General features: G+C 42.0%; 1 protein-coding gene across 1 annotated transcript in view; it reads right to left on the bottom strand.

Moving 5' to 3' along the window:
- The window catches only part of patl1 (protein associated with topoisomerase II homolog 1 (yeast)), a 24,669-nt gene that overhangs the window by 12,027 nt on the left and 10,300 nt on the right, over positions 1 to 2,342 (bottom strand). The window contains exons 2-6 of the mRNA XM_015371442.1: positions 1,854 to 1,959; positions 1,455 to 1,619; positions 1,106 to 1,365; positions 237 to 293; positions 39 to 174 (exon numbers count right to left, since the gene is read on the bottom strand). Of these exons, the coding sequence (XP_015226928.1) occupies positions 39 to 174; positions 237 to 293; positions 1,106 to 1,365; positions 1,455 to 1,619; positions 1,854 to 1,959 (724 nt within the window). The remainder of the gene's footprint in view (positions 1 to 38; positions 175 to 236; positions 294 to 1,105; positions 1,366 to 1,454; positions 1,620 to 1,853; positions 1,960 to 2,342) is intronic.

Here is a 2,342-nt window from a genome sequence, read left to right as displayed (position 1 = left end):
AAAAAAAAAAAAAAAAAACACGGGTCAAGTTTAGTGACCCTGTAGCTGCAGACATTTGCAGCGCGTCAGAGAGCTGCTGTCTGAGAGCTCAGCATCACTTTTAGCCACAGGTTTAATATCTGTTATCGTCCGCAGGCTGATGACGAAATCACCAAACGAAAGACACAGTAATGTCTGGAATGTGAAACAAAGTGGAACCGGGGGATAGAAACGGACCTGACTCATTGGAGCGGAACCTCGGAGCAGCAGGTGCTGCTGCTGCTGATAGCTGAGCATGGAGGGGGGAGGAAGGCCTGCAGAGGAGAAACAGTTAAAACAGTGAAAATCTCCCAGAAAAAAAGCAGATCTGCTCTAATATCTATAACCCGCTCTTTAAGCCTCATTACCAACTTTTAAAAACAATAAATAAAAGTGTGGATTCAGGCTTTATAAACATTTTAGGTTCATTTAAAAGGAGTGAATTTTTTTTCACCAACGATTTTTTTTTGTTAATCGAAATAAAATAAAAAACAATAATTGCAATCCAGACATGAAACTTTCAAAAGCGTTTTATGCAAAAACAGGTTTTAACAGCAGACTTTTTAAGAGCATTTTCTCAAATTTTTTTATTAAAATTTATTTTAAATTTAAATTTTTTTTCAAACTGCTCGTGATCAGATAAAGTTGTATGAATTGTATTATTTTCACACTGTATTTTACAGATCGAATTCTCTTCACTTCAAACCTAATAAAAACGCTGGAAGTCGACCAATAAAAATGTTGTTGCTAACAACCGGCAGACCAACAGAAAAGAGTCTTCATTTTGCATGTGGAGCCCGCCCCCACAAGTAAAGGAAAATTTATCTTTAAATTGAAATAAATAGTCTGTATTAACACCTGAAAAGAAAAAAAAATACTTGCATAACCAATTTTTTGCTTAAAACATTTTCAAAGTTTAACTTCCAGATTGTATTGTGTGATTCCCATTTACAAAAAAAATCTCTTTGATAAAAATAATGGAACAAAAATCACCCCATACACTATATATACACACAAGCCAAAGAGTTTTACAGAAAGTTAATCTAGATTCAAAATCAGATAAAATATCAGGTAGTTTTACTCAAACTAAGACAGGCGACCTCCCCTCACCTGAGCCTCCTTGGGGAAGCTGGTGCTGGGGGGGTTGCTTTGGAGCCATGGAGGAGGGCTGCTGCAGGACTCTGGACTGATCCAGTCCTCGCAGGGCAGACAGAACCGACCCCGCAGAGCCGGGAGAGGGAGCGGGCCTCTCTGCTGCCCCGACCCCAGCGATTGCCGGGTCGGCGTCCAGAATGAACCGAGCCAGAGACTCGGCCAAGTCGCTTCCCCCCGATCGTTCGTCCACATCTGAAATTGAAACTTTTTGTTAACAGTCTGGACTAACAGAAATTTAAAGATCAGGTTCTGGGAATTTTAAGTTTATAAATATTTCTAACCTTGTGTTGGCAGCCCAGAGGAAGACGAGGAGAGCTGAACAGAAGACGAAGGCAGACCGAGTGAGGACGAGGCATCCTCTCCTCCTCCTAATCCCGGCCCGACTCCTAACCCGTCCCGCTCATCGAGCTCCGCCAGGCGTTTGTGCTCTTCCTGCCAGTCGTCATCTGGAAGCAGAAAGATTGTAGTGACTGGTTCAGACAGGATCCATTCATCCTCAAATCTGACTTTACAAACACAGATTATATCTCCCAAATAAGGTTGTCTCCTCAGATTAAGAATTAAATACTTGTTGACCTCTAATTCAAAAAGTTCAACCTCAAGAAAATTCCGTAAAAGTTCAAAAAAGTGACTGTTTTCTTGAAGAAAACAACATTGAACACTTTTCATAGAAGACCCACCGATGGCCCCGGCTCCAAAGGTGTCATCATTAAACTGGTCGATTTCATCTTCCTCCTCAATCAGTCCATCATCTTCCTCCTCCAATGTACAGTCGTCATCCAGGGACTGAAAGCAGGGGGAGGTGGAGATTAGGGAGATTGAAGAAATACAGGAAAATACCCAAGAGTAGGACTGGGTACCGAACATTCTTTTATGGTACTGACTGAAATGCTTCGGTTTTACAGAGTATCGAAACACGCATCGTCTTTTGTTGATTAGCTTCGGTGATTGGCTGTAACATTTAACGTGATTGCGTCATCCAGGAAAAATACACAGGTGGTCACGCCTACAGCCAGGGTTCATGTGTATCTGTTGTGAACTGGTTGCAAGTGTCGTGGAACCCCTTTAAAATGCCCCCCAATGTTGTTTGGGGTTTTCTTCCACTGTGACTGCCTCAATTATAGATTTGGTGCTGCACGCACAGTTAAAGGGCTCCACAGCGCTTTCTG

This window comes from Cyprinodon variegatus, unplaced genomic scaffold (genome assembly GCF_000732505.1).
Source record: "Cyprinodon variegatus isolate N-32 unplaced genomic scaffold, C_variegatus-1.0 Scaffold58, whole genome shotgun sequence".
Taxonomy (NCBI): Eukaryota; Metazoa; Chordata; class Actinopteri; order Cyprinodontiformes; family Cyprinodontidae; genus Cyprinodon; species Cyprinodon variegatus.
Note: the sequence above shows the minus strand (reverse complement) of the source record. Positions and strands in the feature narration are given on the sequence as shown.